General features: G+C 37.7%; 1 protein-coding gene across 1 annotated transcript in view; it reads left to right on the top strand.

Moving 5' to 3' along the window:
• Positions 1–18,610, top strand: part of gli2a (GLI family zinc finger 2a) — an 89,821-nt gene that overhangs the window by 65,197 nt on the left and 6,014 nt on the right. The window contains exons 6-9 of the mRNA XM_065251981.2: positions 8,279–8,480; positions 9,400–9,595; positions 10,482–10,592; positions 15,372–15,500. Of these exons, the coding sequence (XP_065108053.1) occupies positions 8,279–8,480; positions 9,400–9,595; positions 10,482–10,592; positions 15,372–15,500 (638 nt within the window). The remainder of the gene's footprint in view (positions 1–8,278; positions 8,481–9,399; positions 9,596–10,481; positions 10,593–15,371; positions 15,501–18,610) is intronic.

Raw genomic sequence — 18,610 nt, 5'->3', positions numbered from 1 at the left:
CGAAAAATCTATTTATTTTTTTGCCCAGCCCTAATTTTAACTAGAGTTGCATAACGATTAATCGCAATTAATCTATTGCCGAATAAAGTTTTTTGTTTACAACATATATGTGTGTGAACTGTGTATAATAATTATGTTCATAATAAATAATAATACAATATATGTAGGGATGGGACGATTACCGGTTTTACGATTAACCACGATAAAATGTCCTGACGGGTTAGTATTATCGTTTATAATGTAATTATCATTACAACCGTGTTTGATTACCATGATTTTGAAAACTTGCGGTAAATCCTGTCCAGCCAGAATCTGTTTGACGCAGGCGCATACATGCAGCATAGTTTTTTGCACAAGAAGGCATTTAAGGGATAATGTATTGTATTCATTCACGGTAAACTTATTAGACAGATTTATTTATTTTTTACCACAGAAATAATTTCAGGGACATGAAATATTAAATTGTGATTTTCAAAAATAAAACTTAAAAAAAAATGTTTTCAGTGGGTGTATCAGGTTTTTTTAACATCTCATCTCATTTTAACAAAACCATTATAATATTGATAACCGTGATAACTTTGGTCACTATAATCATGATATGAAATTTTCATACCGTCACATCCCTAAATATATGCATGTATAATTTCAAGGAAAAATATATATTTATATATTAAGCATTTATATTTATATATAATATAAATTATACAGAAATATCCAAATGTATATACACATGTAAATATTTCTTAAATATATACATGCATGTGTGTGTATTTATTTATACATAGTTATTATACACAGTAATCAACCTTTATTCTGCAATAGATTAATCATGATTAATCGATATCCAACCCTTATTTTAACACTAAATTCTGATTTGATGAACCAAGCTTGAAGTTGTTTTATAATAATGAATTAATAATACAATTTGACAAATAAAATTTAAAAATGTTTATTAAACATTAACGCTTTTTTGTGCCATTGAAAGCATTTCATTAAAGCAATAAGCAGGCCTCACAAATTTCCTAAATATTTTGCTTATAAAAGCACTTCAGTTTATATAACTTGCATAATATTACTGCTATGTATGACAGGGTGAGCAGGTTGTGAATGGGCAACACTGTGAAAATTATGGGCAAGTCAGTGTTGGGTGTCCGCTCAGGAAATTAGTGATTTTAAATAATCAAGCACACAAGCTGGCACGCTCCCATGTATATGCAGTGCTGCTTTGATCCACTGCAGCCATCCGCAGTAACTCCTGCATAAATCCACGAACCCTCTCGCGCTGCATGTTCCAATTACCTGTCCAAATCACTAATCAAACACAAACCTCTGCGTTTTTATGACCTCAACAAGTCAGCCAGGAAAGTTCCTGCATTTCTGACCGCTAACGTTGGTTGCCCGCAGTTTGTGTAGTGAGACTTGTTGGCCCAAAAGCCCGCAAACAGACACAGCGCAGGGCTTTCTCCCACCACGGGCCGTGTCTTTGGCTTTCTCCTGTGCCTGGATTGATGTGGTCATACTCTGGGCACTCAGGTGTACAAGCCTCTCTCACACCAACCCACAGACACAGGGCTTTCATTGACGGTTAACGTCAGCTCGTGGCTCGATCGCAGGGCCAATGTATAAAGCAACCCGTTCAGCCGAGCGAGAGGCTGATAAATATGCATTGCAAAGTGTACCGTTTGTCTTGGAATGGTGTGGCGATAAAATTCATATGCATATTTAAAAATCAATTTATGTACTAATAAATTCAACAGACCCACCGCAAGTGTGACCGTTCAGCATGCACAAAGTGGCCTTCTTGTTTTTACTCGACGATTCCCTGTTGCCTGTTAGCTGACTAGTAGAGAAATGTTAAGACTTTACTGTAAATGGATGTACAATTGAAAATTTGTGTTGGTTCCTATTAGAGCCAACATGTTTTTTGTCTACATTTTAAATGCACTTCAGGGTCAAACCAACAGTGCACGATATAGAGATTTTAATAGACTTCACTGTAAGTGAAAATAACAAAGTGTTTGCATTACAACACTTTCACATAGCTATAAATGTCACTTTAACGCTATGTTTTCTACATCTCCACTTTGCATTAAATTCCTATAACTACACATATTTTAATAGGTCCTATTTAGTGATTATGACGTAGATAAGTCGTTCCCAACCTTTTTTATGAGGGCCCAACCAAGTACATTTATGACAGTCTGATCCCCCCCAACCCTCTACATCTGTCTTTCCATTTGATTTTGCTGTAATGTTGACAAGAACGTTGAGACAGAGCGAGCAAATTTAATTATAATTTTACTCACGAGAATATTTTAACTACTTTCTAACTAGCTAACAATCTTGGCATCGTTAGCATGATAAACAATAAACATTTTGCTTTTATAAAATAATTAGTGGAAAATATTTATGCGAATTTATTTGAGCTTAAAACATGCTGGATCGCCCCACCCTCCGGTACTCCCTAGCGCCCTTCCTAAGGGAGCCCTGGACATCTGGTTGGCATCCACTGACACAGTTATAGTAAACAGCAAGCTAATACACTGAGTGAATATCTAAGTTAAAGGCACAATATGTAAGATTTTTGTTATAAAATATACAAAAACTACTTGTGCAGTGTGATATATTTCATGTAGTTGTGTACTTAAATTATCCCAAAAGTTCCCAAGGATTTGTAAATCCAAAAAATTCCAATTCGAGTTTATGGTATAATATCCGTGCTATCCTCGGTTTATGCTTGTGAATTCTATACATCTCTGAATTGTAAAAACTTCCCAGCATTCCAATTAGGGATGCTAAACAATTAATCGCGATTAATCGTTAGCAGAATAAAAGTTTTTGTTTACATCACATATGTGTGTAAACTGTGTATAATAAATATGTATATATATATAAATATGAACACATTCATGTATAATTTTAAGAAAAAAAATGTATATATTAAGTATTTATATATAATATAAATTATACATAAATATACAAATGTATATACACATGTAAACATTTCTAAAACATATACATGCATGTGTGTACATTTATTTATACAAAGTTATTATACACAGTTCACACACATATATGATGTAAACAAAAACTTTTATTCTGCTAACGATTAATCGTTAAGCATCCCTAATTCCAATATCTTTCATAACATCACTAACTGTGCATTCACACCAGACACAATAGAGGCGGCAAGCGTGAGTGATTTACATGTTAAGTCAATGCAAAGACGCGAATAGGCTTCCTGCGTCGAGGAATATGCGGCGCGAATGGCGAGTTGTTGCGGGAAACAAAAATCTGAACTTTGGTTGAAAATCATGCCGTGTTAACCAATCAGGAACTTACTCTAGTAGTGACGTGATTAAAGGAAGCCAGCCGAGTCGCAGAAGCCCCTCCCATGACGCGAATTTCCGCATGAATCTCTCGAATGACTAGAATTTCACGCGCAAATGAAACTCAAATGTTCAAGGCTCCAACTACGCGCGAATAGCATGTTTTTGCCACCTCTACCGCGTCTGGTGTGAATGCACAGTAAGATTCCCCTTCATTATTTATTTAAAAAAATGCAACCTTTGGTGGCGAAAAGTTACATATTGTGCCTTTAATATTGAGTTACTTAGAATTAAAAATGAATACAGCTAATTGTTATCAATAAAATATATATATTTTTGTTGTGTTTAATAGACTGATTTGTACAACCCAATAATTTTTTACTCATGACAGTATGCACAGGCTTTAGTGTTGATAGCAGTATTTAAAACAAATCTCTCCGTGCATTTCTATAATTAAGCCATCCGTAACAAATGGTAAAGGTAAATCTTAAAATGTAAGAATCATGAATTTACACCTGAAGAGCTTTGAATATATGTAACAGAGTCCTGCAGATACCCAAGAAGTCCTCTTTCCCAGTGATGTCCCAACGCCAAGTGCATTTGCCCCAACAGGCCCCATAATAACAAATAGCAGCTAACAATGAAAGAGACACGTCGAATGTGAATGCACGTCTTTCTGAAATGCTCTAGTGGTGTGCCAAATGCATGCACATGCCAATGGCGTGCACTTAACTTGTTAATTATGGTCTCCGTCTGACAGGGCGAAACGACAGTTGCCGTGGAAAACAAACCTGTTGCATTTTCCCTTCGCAGACAGACTTGCGATCCTTTGGTCCTTATTGTGTACTCTTAGTAAATCTATAGTGCGTGCAGTGTTATGAGTGGTCACAGTCAGTGCTTCTCTGTAGGGAAGATGGGAAATGCTGGCCCTAAAGCCTCCCGGATGGATGAATAAATAAATCAGAAGCTGTCACTAACCACAGTCAGACACTGTCCCATACCCACAAGAGTAGGATAATATTTTAAACAGACCTCTCCCTTGTACCGACGGCCTAATTGTCTGCTTCTTCGCTCTGCCGTGAGGGCGTAAAGGGGCTGGTGGCCTCTAACTGTCCCTAATTGGGTTGATTACACAGGAACGCTTTAAGATTGTGAATGGAAAGAGGGGAAAACAAATGTTGAAGTAATTTGTGTGCCGTAGCCAGCGGGGAACAGTTCAAGGTCCCGTGATAATAGCAGCTGCCAAAGCAAACGTCTGGTGTCCGGCTACAGGCAAGATCCTGGTGTTTGTGAGTGAAGGTTTTTCTGTGTATGGAAGGGGGGGGCTCTGTCACCACTGGCGTTTTAATACACAACCCTCTATTACACATGCTTGCACGGGTCAGCTGGGGTGGGATTCAGAACGGCAGAGGGTATCAGGTGCGAATTATATCCTAGTAAATGTTGATGTCATGGAATTAGTCAGATTTATTACTGAAAATTAATTTAATTTTGTGACTGAAACTTATATCTGACATATAGTCATTTTAGTGTCTTTATTTTATTTTATTTATTTATTTTTATTCTGTCTTATTACTTTAGGTCAAGGGACTTTATTAATATTATTGATGATGCTATAATAATAGTATCAAGTATAATTTATCCAGTTTAAAGAAATTCAACATTTCTGGTTTGGTGTTAATAAAGATCATAAATCTGTATTTCCTGGGCTATAAATAGAGAGATGGTTTAACACAAATATTTTGTATTCTGAAATCACAAAGGCACAATGAAAACATCATTGCAAACGTGCAGAAAATGTCTGTAATTATAAAGCCATATATAAGGCCATATGCCAAATTAAAAGCTCCTACCCCCCACACACACCGTATCCTACGCCATGGGGTCTGCAGGCTGCCCGAACCAGACTCTGCCAACACAACCTTACGGCACTGCACATCTGGTTAAACACTCCTCCAGAAACCTGTGCACCCCTAAATTAGAGACGCAGCTTATGAAAACAGTTCATCACAGAGTGTGTGGGACAGGCCAGGCACTGTTACCCCCTGATGTTTCCTTTGACTTTGTGGGAAACAGCCTGTTCAAGTGCTGCCACGCACCGCCCATCAACGTGGCAGTGGCGGGCGCTGCTCAAACAGAATCTGTTGAGGAACTGAGCCCTGCTTGCCTTTTAAGATTCAGAGCTATTGTATTGAGATACATACATTTAAGTAGAGTAGCACCAATATTACTTTTTTTTTGCTGATACAGATAGTCGATTATTTAGACTGATATCTGCCCATACCGATAATTTGGTGGTTATGTAAACTTGCATTAACTAAATTTTAAAGATTACATTTTCTGAATTTTATTAATTCATGTGATAACCGTTAATATTGAACATTAATCTAGTGATGTTTCTTTACATTTTCTTTATAGAGAGCTCAAATTCATTGCATTTTCCTGTTCTCTTTTGATTGACAGTATATCAGCCATAACTTTGTGCTGTTTATAAACTATCGACTGATAGTATGAAAATATCTTTTATCGTCTGATACCGATTATTGACAGATAAATTGTTGCATCTTTAATCTTAAGAAAATAATTAACAAGTTTTGGCTTTGTTGTTGTTCTTGCGGTTCACCGTGTGATCCCAGGCTCGCCAGTTATTGCTCCTTCTCTCAGTAAGTGCCTTATCATACACCCGGTGCAATGTAGCGCAAAGAGCTACGCAAGTGTTTTTTTGCTAGTTTCAACCTGGCGCAATTATCATTTTCACATCCAGCGGAATGTCGTTTAAATAACAAATGCACTTGCGCCCATTTGTGCACCCATGGGCGTACTGGCCAGAATGGGACTTATTTTCAGCCCTGGACTTTCATGCCTTAGACCAGCCCACTTTAGTTCAAGACTGACTATATTAAAATAATATCATTAAATCTTCAGTAGCCTACATACAGTAAGTCTGCAATAATGCACTGTTCTCTGCAACATTGCAATTCATTGTATTTTTCAAATAATTATCATTTCCAATACAGTGCAAATACAGTAGCCTAAAACATTATGATTTTGGCATAATCATGCAGCCCTTCCATGAAAGTATTTTAATATTATTCAATTAAACTTATTCAAAAACTACTGAAAAGGGAACAAATGTGTTTGTGTTTTCCCCTACATTTCTATTTTTTTTTTTTAAATGGTAAGTCTTGGGATAACCTGTTTGGTTGAAGAAGTTTGGAAACCCATGATATACAATACACAAGCAAGATTATGTATGCAGGGGAAACAGATGGAAAAATAAAAATCCATATCTTAATATTTTAGTACTTAGATCATGTTTTTTGTCAAATAAATCACATAAGGTAGGCCTAAAAAAAAACAGACCGGCCCATTGGGAATTCTTCCGGTCATCCCTATGGGCAATCTTGGCCTAGTTAGATGAGAACCATTTTTTAAGTAATGCTTTCAAAACCCTTAAGTTTACAAATTATGCCATCTAAATAGGGAATCTACATGGCGCGAGCTCAACAGGCTTTTAAAAGGGGAAGAGAGCTGAGACTCTCATTGGTTTATTGCACGTTACGCCCAAAACACACCCATTACTCATTACCAGAATAGGAACAACCCTTTAGACTCTGTGCTAGGCGCACAAACCATTTTCCCATCGTTAAATTAGCAAAAGTGGATTGATTCTGACACACCCTTTTAGAACGTGCGCCGTGCACTTTAGACCCTGCGAGTAGATCAATACAAACAGTGCCCTAAATGAAAGTGACATTTCTATGCAGTAGTTTAGCTTGAATGGCAGATAATTTCCAAAAACTGCTTGTGTCACATAGTGTTTCATTTATCCAGAGTTTTTAAAAGGTTAAAGGTGAGGTGTTCAATTTTATAGATGCTAAAATGCAATTTTTCACTCATGGACATCTATAAGTAAGTCATCTGTAGATTGAGTTTACTGTAAAGTGTACAATCTGGCTCTGTAGCGTTTGTTTATTTTTTGACAAAAATGTTGGCTCAACCAATAGTATGAGCTGAATGAGGGGCCATTTTTTGCATGACCAATACCAGATGGAGTTCATGTTTGCCTTCAATAAATCTGGATACAGGCTGTTGGATCAAAATCTCCAATATGTATATTGTAAAAAAATGCAATGCACATCAAAAATATTGTCTAAAAATGTACAGATCAGAGGCTGGGATTTGACAGACCTCTGTTTAAATTGTCAGCAGAGGGTTTTTGTGAGGTGCTTGTGTTTGTGTGTAGTTTAATGAACCCATTACTTGTTTCCTGTTGCTAGCACCTTTGCTGATGCCCCCGAAGGGCATGAAAGCCTCCTGCCCGGCTGCTGTTCTCTGTCCTTTTACACCAGGGCTAATGCACAGCACCTGTTTCATACGGAGCAGCTGGATGCAAATACATACACACGGCAAAGAAACATGAGTTGAGACAAACTCCTAAAAGAGCCATATTGTACTTCTTTTGAGCATTTTCATTTTCGTTCTGAAATCCACTTGTGCTATTCAAGGTCTCTTGCATGCACAAAAATAAAGTATACATATCCCATTTGGGAATCGCTGTATAAGACATGGACTCGTTTATGATAAAGATAAAGATAGTAATATTTTGTATGCTTAATGAAATATGAAATTGGTATGATTAAGCTAATAAATATTGACAGCTGCACTGAAATCAGTATAAAACTAATAAACGTTTAATATTAACATTTTACATTTTATATATTTTTTTGCTTATGGTAGACACTTTTATCTAAAGCAACTTGCAGTGTAATTAATTGATGTTTTCAGTATGTGTGATCCCTTGGATCAAACCCACGACCTTTTGCGGTGATAACGCAATGCTCTGGCAACTGAGCTACAGGATCCCCGGTGGTTTAAAGAAATGTAATGTTCCACTTTTCTTGTCCACTTCCATCTATAAGGTTAAAGTAAAGTTTCTTTCTGTGCAGTGTCCCGTTTCCCAAGTCCCAGACTGACGCCAAGGCTCACCAGGAAACGTGCGCTGTCCATCTCTCCGGCCTCGGATGCCAGCATCGACCTGCAGACCATGATCCGCACCTCGCCCAATTCGCTGGTGGCCTACATCAATAACTCCCGCTCGAGCTCGGCCGCCAGCAGTTCTTATGGACATCTCTCTGTAGGGGCCCTCAGGTACAGGAATGCCCATTCTCTGCTTGCAATACAAAAGTTATGGGGTCAATTACCAGGAACACACAAACTCGAAAATGTAATCCTGTCTGTGAAATCCAGGCTGAAGTCTCATAATGAATCTGGGGGGGGATTCAAGACACTTGTCAGTTTTTGAAAATATACATACATGGATTCAGGTCATTGAAAGTGCTTGAATTTATTTTATGCAAGAAGTTTTCTGGGAAAAATTCATATTATTCCCTGGGTAGTGTAGGATAATATCATAAAAATTCTAGACTTTTAAAGCACTAAAAAAGTCTTTTAAAACTGTTAGTTTTAAATGCTTATACCTTCTGTATGCGAATGTTGATTCATACCAAAATGCTTTTTTGCATAGTTGTTTTTAACACATGAAAACATCTCGGGTTATGTATGTAACTGTTGTTCCCTGAGAAGGGAACGAGACGCTGCGTCTCCCTTGCCATACTTCCTGCGTCCCTGTAACGCCATCTTTGGCAATATTTCAGATAGCGATATACTTCCTGGCTCCCGCGTCACCCAGTCTTTGTCGTTAAGCCTCACCATTGGTGGAATTTGATATACACATTCAGATGCGTCCCCAAAGTGTCACCGCAGTGACGCAGCACGAGTTCCCTTTAAAAGGGAACTATAACAATGTATCTTAAAAGGTAACACGATGTAACTTTGCTCTCATTTGAAATGTGCCCCACATTTAGTCCTTGAATTTGAGGGTATAGGACCTGGAAGGTCCTTGAAAGGTCCTTGAATTTGAAGTTAACAAGGTGTAGGAACAGTAGTAAATCACAAAAAGGGTTTTCACTGACAGGGTCACAATTTATTTTTATCGTAAATGTTAATGTATGTTACCAATCATTGAAAAAAGCACTAAATAAGTTTTTTCCTATCTTTTACATCTCAGTCCATCCTTCACTTTCCCACATCCCATCACACCAGTAGCGTACCACCAGTTGCTGACCCAGCAGAGGGGCCTAAATGCTTTTGGACACACCCCACCACTGCTTCAGCCCTCCCCATCCCTCAGCAGCAGACAGCAGACACTGATGGCAGCTGCCGCCCTGACCAACAGTACCGACACCAACACAGACACCAACCAGGTGAATTCTCCAAGATTTGTGACCCGTTCCATTTAAATGAGTCAAAAAAATGAGCTACAGGGAAAAGATGTGAAAAAGGTCGAATTTGAGATTTTTTATAAAAACAAGTACATTAGGCCCTTATATAGCAATCCAAGTGCTCCAAATAGTAATTATACATCTAAAATGATTGTACAATTTCTGATAGGTGCACCTTCTAATCTTTCCTATTACAAAGGATGCATGTCCATCGGAAGCAAAGCACTTGCGGGTTTTCATTTTTTTAAAGCATTTTTTAAGTTACTGAAGCATTTCCCCCCCAACTCCAGCTTCTATACTTCAATCTGTGCAATGTTCATCTGCTAAAAGTGGCTGTCACTCCAGTGTAAACATTATGGCCATCCAGAATATAAACTTCCTCTGCTGCTCTTATCTGCACTCTCTCTGTCCCGACACCAAATCAGTTTCCACAGCACCCACACACTCCACCCGTTGTTAGAAACCCATTTCACTCACTTTTTAGCAAGCCATGTCCAAGTTATGGAAAACATGGACCTTTGCCATAGTGTATGTAGTGGCTCGAGTGCACCTCTCTTCAGCGTAGAGCCCGTGTGTTCGGAGACTCCGTCTGTTGAATTATGAATCCATCTGAGGATCAAAGTTTGTAGCCGCACTCTGGGCGTAATAATTTCTTCCTTTTCATATTTCCATCCGACAGATGCTCATGATGCAGTCTAAACAGTTTAGTCTCTGTGGTGAGATGCTTTGTAAAATAAGGCATCTGGAGCTTGTGGTGACTTTGTAGGCGTGAAATCACAGCGCTTGCCAGCAGCCAAACTGTCGTCGCATAGTCTCTGCTGACTCTACGCTTTTTCTCTCTCTCACCCGTTGCCATTTGCCATTTCAGAACGCTGGCGGAGATCCGGCTGTCAGCAGCACGGTGAACCCCATGATAATCAAGAGGTCAAAGGTGAAAACGGAAACTGACGGACCGCACCCCATCTCACCTGGTTCTCAGGTTTGTGAGGTTTTCGATTTCATCCTAATGTCAAACCCCCTCCATATATGAGGTTGATTTTCCACATTAAATAGTTGGATCGGGATGACATTTTATTAGTTGAAGCTTTAGTTGCTCTTAACAGCGCAGTGTTTGCTAGTAAGCAGAGTTGTTCCTTATGACTGGATATCACGCAATTGGTGTGTGGGAGTTGATGTGGCTATAAAGCATTCAGTTCTCTCACCACATTAGAGAGGTTTTGGAAAGCTAATGTTTAAAGTTTATTAGAGGTTAAAAGCATTATTAACATTCCCAGACCTTAAGAGAAATGTGGGTTACGATATTGTGTTGGAAATAGACCTGAGAACCAACAAGAGTTCCCATCTGATTCTAAAATAATTAAATCAAGATCTAGTTTATTTAAAGTCGACAGGATCAAAGTTAAATCACAAATGTGGTTACTATAATATCTTAATTGTTTCTCCTAAAGCAATGAGATCCTAATGGGGAGCAAATGTAGTTCAGGTCTCAGTTTTAAAAAAGGAAAAGGCCCTAAAAATCCCATGTGACTAAGTTGCAGAGTGATCGAAAGTGCGCCATTGTTTTTACAAACTAATTTCAAAAGTATTGGTTTAAATGTTAAAGAGGACATATCATGACAATCTGACTTTTTCCATGTTTAAGTGCTATATTGGGTCCCCAGTGCTTCTATCAACCTAGAACATTTGAAAAAGAACCTAGTAACTTAGTTTTGGTAAACCATTCTCTGCAAACATGTGAAAAAATAGGTCATTGGAATTTGGCTCCCCTTGTGATGTCAGAGATCAGCTCGTTTGCATTTAAAAGGACACATAAACACGGCCAATTTTGATTACATTTACAAAGTGGCAATTTTAACATGTTATAATAAATGACCTATATGGTATTTTGAGCTAAAACTTGACATACATACTCTGGGGACACCAAAGATTGACATCTTAAAAAAGTCTTGTAAATATGTCCTCTTTAAAATATACCATCTATTCCAGTATGCACTCATCCAGGCAGTTTCTTTATTAATGTATTTTTATAATCTTTCAAAGCAGTGTTAAACAAAATGGTATATTGCAACAGCGCTGCTATTAACAATTCCTCCATCTTAGATTTCTTAAAAAGGTCATGTACGCAATTTGTCAACCTCCAGAAAGGTGCTTTTTGCGTATGCGTATGAGTGCATTTAATATGTAAGCATAAATTATGTTGTATTAAAAGCATTCAAAATAAATCAAAACTATATTATAACTATGTGAAACTAGGGGTGTGCCGGTTTCAGAATTGGTGATGACGGTTATGACGTGAGTCAAATGTGACGGTTCATCACATAACCGTCGGTGGGGGGCGTTTTGCTCGTTTAAATGCTCGTGGATTGACGGGAAAGTGTCATTTTACCATAAAATCATGAATGTGATGCCAAGTGTGTTTCAAACAGTAATAAATTTGAACAATTTAACAGAAAGCAATGAAATATTTAAAAAACACACTGTTGCCAGAAGACTGCGCTGTCACTCTCTGCCCAGCATAAATTAATCCTCTATCTATCATCTATTTTAATAATCTTCAGAGAAACAGATTTGTGCATTGGGCTTTTTATGTCTGTAATTGTGTCTATATCTGTCATTACATGGACCAGAACAGCACGAAAACAATGTGGATTAAAAGCGTATTGAAGAGGTTTTGCTCATAAATGCAGGTAAAAGAAAGTAATGTGAACTTGAGATTGTTATTAAACGCAGCCGGTGTAAAAGCACAATGGCCACGCGCAGCAAACGCTCTCCGCAGACGCGCTGCACAGTCAGTGCTCACCCGGCGTTTGAATAAACTAGACACTGATTAACTACTTGCTCTACGTTTCTTTAAAATTAACAGCAAGACAACTAGCAGTGAATGTGCGTTGAAGAGAGTTAGTAGATTAGCATGGGAGGATTTGAACTTGAAAAGCGGAGAGTACTGACGCCTTTCCGCGGTTAAAACAACATTCCTTCTCATGGTCATTCATGTTTATTTGATGCTATAAATTAACTAGAAGGAAGAGATGATTTGAAAGGTGAGACTTTGTTTAATATGTTAAATCTCAAAAGTAACCGAAAAGTAACCTGATCTGTCCTGTATGTCAGCGCGTTGTCAGTGTCTGCTCCGCTCTGTATTTTTCACTGCGTGAGAACGTGAGGGGGCGTGTAACACAGACTGTTAACAGTTGTTTTTAATTAGTATTTAAAAATTCTTTATGATAAAAAATGTTTAAAAAAATATTTTAATAACACGGTTTTGGCGGTTATAGGGTTCTAATGACGGTGTTCAACTATAACCGTCGGTCTCACGGTTATGTAATGACCGTCACACCCCTATGTGAAACCCCAGCTAAAGTAATGTTTTTGTGATTTACTGTTTTCTACATAGTGTAAAATCATCCTAAAATGAGGTGTCCTTTAGCCATTCGTTTTGGATTTTTTACTAACAACATAACTCCAATAATTATTTGTGATTTACATTATATTATTGGGTTTTGGATATTTACCATGCAACTGCTTCACAGAAAGTTATAAAACATTTCAAAACTTCAGTCTAGAGTCTATTAATCCAATTACAATATCAAGGCAAATAATGTTGTTGTTTTTTTTTTTGTCAAAGTTGTCCTGCCCCTAAAAAGGTAATGTCCAAGATTACAATCTATGTGAAATCAAATTTTGATGCTTCTAATCTCATCATTAGATTATGAGACTTTAGTCTTGATTTCACATTTTAGCATCTTCAAAGTAGCCACCCTTTACCCAGATGTTTTTGGCATTTCATTAAGCAGCTTATTGAGGTCGCACCCTGGGGTGATTTTTAAAAAATAATGAAAGATTTTTTTGGCTGCTTTTTCTTCATTATTTGGACCAAGTCATCCATTTTATCATTTAGAAATTAATACATGGGTCTACAAAAGTAATTTTAGAGATTTATACATACACCCAGTGGCAGCCGGTGACTTTTTTTTCCTACCCCTACATCTATGTATCCCCCAGGTGAAAAAGAAGTACACTTCCAAAATATTTTGTGCACTAATTTTGTACTTGATATATTAAAATTCTTCTTTAGTACATCTAAGATTAAGATTAGTAGATAATCTTAAGAACATCTAAGTGTACTTCATTGTGCTATTTTGAGACACCATAAATATGAACTAAAATGTGCTAAAAATGTATTTAAAAAAACGTATTTAGGTACCACTGTTAGTAAACTTGAACCCATCGGGGAGGTTTCCCGGACAGGGATTAGACTAGTCCTAGACTAAAATAAATGTAAGAGCTTTCCAAACTGAAAACAACTTGCACTGACATATCTTAAAATACATCAGTGCCCTTTGTTTTCCCACAAAATGCACACAAGTAATGTTTTTTGTAAGGCATATTTGTTAAAACTGGTTATATTTTCTAATTAAACTGAGGCCTAATCCTGGTTTAAGATAATCCTTAAAGAGTAACTAAACCCCAAACCAACTTTTTTTAGTTAATGATCTGTAAGAATGACGCTTTATTAGTGCTGTTCATTGATTTTAGTAAGTTTTTTGACATTTGGATATAAAGTGTTTCAATACTACAATATATGGTGTAAAAACGTCTGAGTGCTGCCCTCTTGAGGTTGAACGGTGGCTACTGCAGTTGAATTTTCCTATTGGATGTTGGGTCCAAGAAATGACTCGTGATGTAAGCAGGTTCAAGCTCACCACGCCCTTGTTACGATCTCACCACACACTTGATACGAGCTTAGTTCGTCCCCTCTATCTCCGTTGGGATCTGCCCACTTTTCTTGCATTTTTCAAATATTGCAGTGGGTGGAGTCAGCCTCTGACCAGGGGTTTAGTTACGCTTTAAATATCAAAAAAACGAGCGCTGCCCGGACTCAAAAAATATGTATAAGTCGAGGTGCTCTTTGGATAGGAGAATCGTGGTATAGCAAAAACAAAGAAAAACTCCAAGGCACTCTCTAACTAACACTCTCTATTAAGATAATCCTTGTCTGGGAAACCATCCCATCAAGTTTAAGTTTAATACAAGTGTTAACTTAATATTTTTTTAATACAGAGATAGTACAGTATGTTAAAAGTGCATTTTAGTTCATATTCATGGTGGTGTCTCAAAATAATACAAATAAGTACACTTAGATAATCTTAAGAACATCTTAAGAAGTACTAAAGATTATTTTTTATTATATTAAGTACAAAATTAGTGTGCAAAAATAAAGCACTTTATGTACACTATGGAAGTGTACTACTTTTTCACCTGGCCATCATGTGTGTTAGGAGACGCTCGCGTTTGCCAGATACTCGCATAATCTCATGCGTAATCCGAGTCTTGCGTGTATTTTGTGAACGTAGCATCTCTTGTATCATAAATGGTTTGCAGCAGGCACTTATTTTGACAAAACACGTGATGCACATGGTGTTAACATTTTTCTTGACACATGACACTCCGAATACATATGTTGAGTTTGCGCCCCTCGGATAAGCAATCACGAGCCACCACTGCATACACCTTTAGATCATTAGAAACGTTTCAGTCAAGTGATGAATTTTTTTTTAACGGTAGTGTGTATATCATATTTTTTTATTATGGCAATAATTATCTCCAAAGGAATTTTTAGTGAAGCATCTCAGGTCAGAGCAACTTCTGAGCAATTAAACTTTGACTGCAAGTTATTACATTTCTGAGAAGTAGTAATGGCATCAGCAAATGTAGCATTCTGCTTTAGTGTAGTCTACTAATGCTGTTCCCTCTGCAGGATCACATGGAGTTACGGGAGGAACTTGATAAAGATGAATGCAAGCACGAACCTGAGGCCGTATATGAGACTAACTGTCACTGGGAGGGATGTATCAAGGAGTATGACACCCAGGACCAGCTAGTTCACGTAAGTCACAAACGTCCATTCAAGACCTAGTTGGTTGTAACCCATTATCTTTGATCTATGAAACATCTTAAAATTTTTGTTTTACTTATTGAGTAAAATATTTTAACCAGTATTTCACTCACACTGTCTGTCATCTTGGAATTTTTTTCAACTGAGCTTGAAGCAATGCATTCTGGGATTTTTCTCAGAATGGTTCTTTTATGGCAGTGTTTCTCAAACATTTTTTGGCGTGCACCCCCCCCTTAGGTGCGATGCATTCCTTTGCGGCCCCCCAAAAGAAAATGTATGATATAAAACATTTCTAAAACTTAATAATTTTAATAAAACAAAACATATTAAATTATACAACATATTGCTGTTGGTTAGTAGCCTTATTTTTCTGAGGTTTCATTACAAAGAATTTATGATAAATTAATGTATTTTATAAAATGTCATTAAACTGTGGCCCCTGGCACCATCTCGGACCCCAAGTTTAAGAACCGCTGTTCTATGGCATCATCTAGCACATTTATTTTTAAAATTTTATGATGGCTTAAAATGGTGCCTTGGTTGGCAGGTTTTGGAACAGAGCTGTTGTCTTGCAATGGTCACTATTACTACATCATAAATAAAACAGCTCTTCTCTTCATTTAGAAAAAGAAATAACCGTAGATTATAAATAACTGCATATTTTTGGACCTGAAACCCTTCGCTGCCCATCAAGTTCAGTTTCAGATCATCAGTTGTAAGCCATTCTTTTCGTGTCACAGACATATCTAGGGTTAATGAGCATGCTGATACCCGCAGAGGTGCAACTGGTCTCACAGAATGGCTTCGCTAACACACATGTACACACATACACACGCATATGTATGGCCTCTGACTTTGTACACCCTCTGGCCTTTAACCTTCCCCGAGGCCATGTAGTAAATCCGTCATCATGCCCGCAGTTCTGGAGTGGCCCTCTCCACCTCTGACACCTCGGCCCCTCTGCTGGGTGTTATTAACAGTGTGAGAACCGCAATGTGACACATAGACTTGTGCTTGGAGTCGGACTTACTACCCTGACCGGAACACGCTGAGCCAGTCTGGCTCCTCATAAGACCATAAGATGGTGCTGGGGAATATTCTGGGGGTTATGGATCAGTGAAGCTGATCCCTCACCATTCTCCAGTTCCAGAACAAGCCCAAACCAGTTTAAACACTGTTGTACTGAAAGATATTTACAATCTAAAGATATACATTCAAGCTATTATGAAGCCATAAACATACATGATTTAGGGACTGTAGTTGCAGATGATGTGTAAAACTTTTTTAAAAAAAATATACATAAGGATGCTCTGTACACTCTCAGAAAAAATGTATAAAAGCTGTCACTGGGACAGTACCCTTTAAAAGGGCCCTAATTTGTATCATTTGGATACAAATATGTACCCGTGAGGTACTAACGTGCACTCTTGTACATTTTGAAAAAGGTCCACGGCATTGACAGCTGTTGTAGCATTTTTCTGAGAGCTTATAATTACTCTGGCTTCAAATGAGCTTTAAAGACATTTAAATGACACATTTTTGTCTGAATAGGGTCAGAGGGAGAACAAGAAAATGCAGGGGTGTTTTTAAGTCAGGAAGCATTATTGTCATTTTACCCATATATAGCAGTGCAGTACAGTGAAATGAGCTGTTTCTCTAGGACAATGGTGTTACATACAGACACTGAACTACTTAAACAACATGGAGCTAAAGACAAAAAGTAGTTTAAAGTCACAATGAAATGAATATAAAAACAAATTTAATTCTTTTGGAATATTGTGGTTCATTATTCATAATTTTTTTTTAAACTTAATGTGCCCTCATAATCTTTAATTAGAAATGCAAATCTTCTTCCCTCCATGAAACAATCTTTCTTTACTTTCAGTCAAAAGGAATGGTGGGAGGGCGGAGCCTGGGAAAAGATTGCAGCGATTGGCCAATAGTAACATAACCCAACGATCCAATCAATTCTCAATGGGGCTGGGACAATAAGGACTGGGACAATAAGGCAATTGGCTTGTTCGACTTCATGCGGCCCCAAAAGAACCGACAGCCGGATGACGTCACAGTACCGCAAGAATGATTCAAGAAATTATATTTTGTCTCGCGATACTTTGACGTCATCCGGCTGTCGATTCTTGCGTCGCCGCAAGAAGTCCGTTTCATTGTGACTTTAACCTAGCGACATAAAGTGCATGTGTGCAACCTTCTATAAACAGTGCCAGACAATAGATTGTGCAAAAGACAGTGCAAGACAAAAGACAGGTGCATAAAAATAAATACAGCGAGTATACAGTCTGCGATTCTGAGTACAGAAAAGAAACTTGACAGGGTTTGATAAGAGTCAATGCTTGTGCAAGAATGTTTAAAACACAGATAAATCTCAGCATTTTAATTTAAAGGAACACTCCACTTTATTTAAATATGCTCATTTTCCAGCTCCCCTAGAGTTAAACATTTGAGTTTTACCGTTTTGGAATCCATTCAGCTGATCTCTGGGTCTGGCGCTACCACTTTAGGCATAGCTTAGCCCAATCCATAGAATCTGATTATTATTCTGGCGTAATAATCAAGTTTGCTGCCATAACATGGCTGCAGGAGGCGCAATGATATTACATAGTGCCCAAAAGTAGTCATCTGCTATTGAAAGATACTAGGAGGGACTATTTTTGGCAGCTGCATAATATCATTGCACCGCCTCCAGCCGTGTTACGGCAGCAAAGTCCTTGATTATTATGCCAGAATGAGAGTGTAGTTCCTAGCCATATCTGCCTAAAAAATGGCAACTTTTAATTTTCCATCTGTCTTAGTACACGATGAAACTACAGAAGAGTCAAGTTTTAAAAATATTGAAACTAATGCTAATGGTCTAATCTGATTAAATGGATTGTGCTAAGCTATGCTAAAAGTGTTAGTGCCTGACCCGGAGATCAGCTGAATGGATTCCAAAATGGTAAGAATCAAATATTTAACTCTAGGTTAGCTGGAGAATGAGCACATTTTCAAAAAAGTGGAGTGTCCCTTTAAGCACTGCCACTTAAAATATCAATGCAAATATTTGTATATGGTTGCAGGATGACTAGTTGGCTAGTCAATCATCA

Source organism: Paramisgurnus dabryanus, chromosome 15, assembly GCF_030506205.2.
Source record: "Paramisgurnus dabryanus chromosome 15, PD_genome_1.1, whole genome shotgun sequence".
NCBI classification, from domain to species: Eukaryota; Metazoa; Chordata; class Actinopteri; order Cypriniformes; family Cobitidae; genus Paramisgurnus; species Paramisgurnus dabryanus.
The sequence above is the reverse complement of the archived record's forward strand: the minus strand, read 5'-3'. Positions and strand labels throughout refer to the sequence as shown.